At 33.3% G+C, this 880-nt stretch overlaps 1 protein-coding gene across 1 annotated transcript in view; it reads right to left on the bottom strand.

Annotated features, from left to right (window-relative positions):
• Positions 1-880, bottom strand: part of LOC119589488 (putative ferric-chelate reductase 1 homolog) — a gene marked incomplete at its 3' end in the record, with an annotated part of 79,837 nt that continues 78,957 nt past the window's right edge. The window contains 2 exon segments of the mRNA XM_037938088.1: positions 1-467; positions 713-829. Coding sequence (XP_037794016.1) covers positions 333-467; positions 713-829 — 252 coding nt within the window.

Below are 880 nucleotides of genomic sequence, written 5' to 3'. Positions count from 1 at the left end.
ACTACTAAAGCATTTTCAACAGTTATTCGCTGACTGTATTTACAATAACAAAATTGTTGCCTGTAGTAAAATATTGACTCTTGCATCATTTTTATTACAAATCATCACTCCTAGACTGCTAAAATCTGGTATACAAAAATGGAAATTTCATGCCAGTCTAAAAAATGAAGAAATGAGTAGAAAAAAAAAATAGATACAACCTTCTTTGATAAAATTAACTCCAAGCCCATGATACAGCCACATCTGTTAACCATTCAGGAAAAGATGAATACCAATTTTACTACTATGAAGATCCAGACACTGATTTAACTCGCAAAACGGACAGGTTTTTGTTAATCCTCCCAGAAAATCCAATTCCATTTTTTCAACTGGTCTTCACCCACGACAACAATGAGAATCAGAAGTGCGGTGATCAGCCAATTTACAATGAAGTATAGAGCCAGCATTGATTTGCGGAATGTAGCACCCTGGAACACGAGAAAAAAAAAAATCTTAAATGGTATTGTATTGTATCCCTAGAAAGTGAAATACAGCAAGTATTCATTAATGTATTACAAAAATACAAACTATACTCTATTACTTAAAATACTGCTAGAATACAAAATATACTTTATCATTTAAAACATTATTATTCAAATCATTAGACAGTTATAGTAAAGGTACAAAAAGGGAGATTTAACAAAAGCATCTCATTAAGACATTTCGTACTCACCGGAGCATCTGTCCTTTTCTCAACAGGGTGTAGCGGGTTTCGACTGCCATTCATTTCCTTCATTGGGAATACGTTGTTCCTACGTTCTTGCTTTGAGTCGCTAACACATTGTCCAATCTGTGCAAAGATACCAATAATATATATCCACAGGAATTTTCTTTTTTCTTG

This window comes from Penaeus monodon, chromosome 25, assembly GCF_015228065.2.
Source record: "Penaeus monodon isolate SGIC_2016 chromosome 25, NSTDA_Pmon_1, whole genome shotgun sequence".
Lineage (NCBI taxonomy): Eukaryota > Metazoa > Arthropoda > Malacostraca > Decapoda > Penaeidae > Penaeus > Penaeus monodon.
This window is presented reverse-complemented; position numbering and strand designations above follow the sequence as displayed.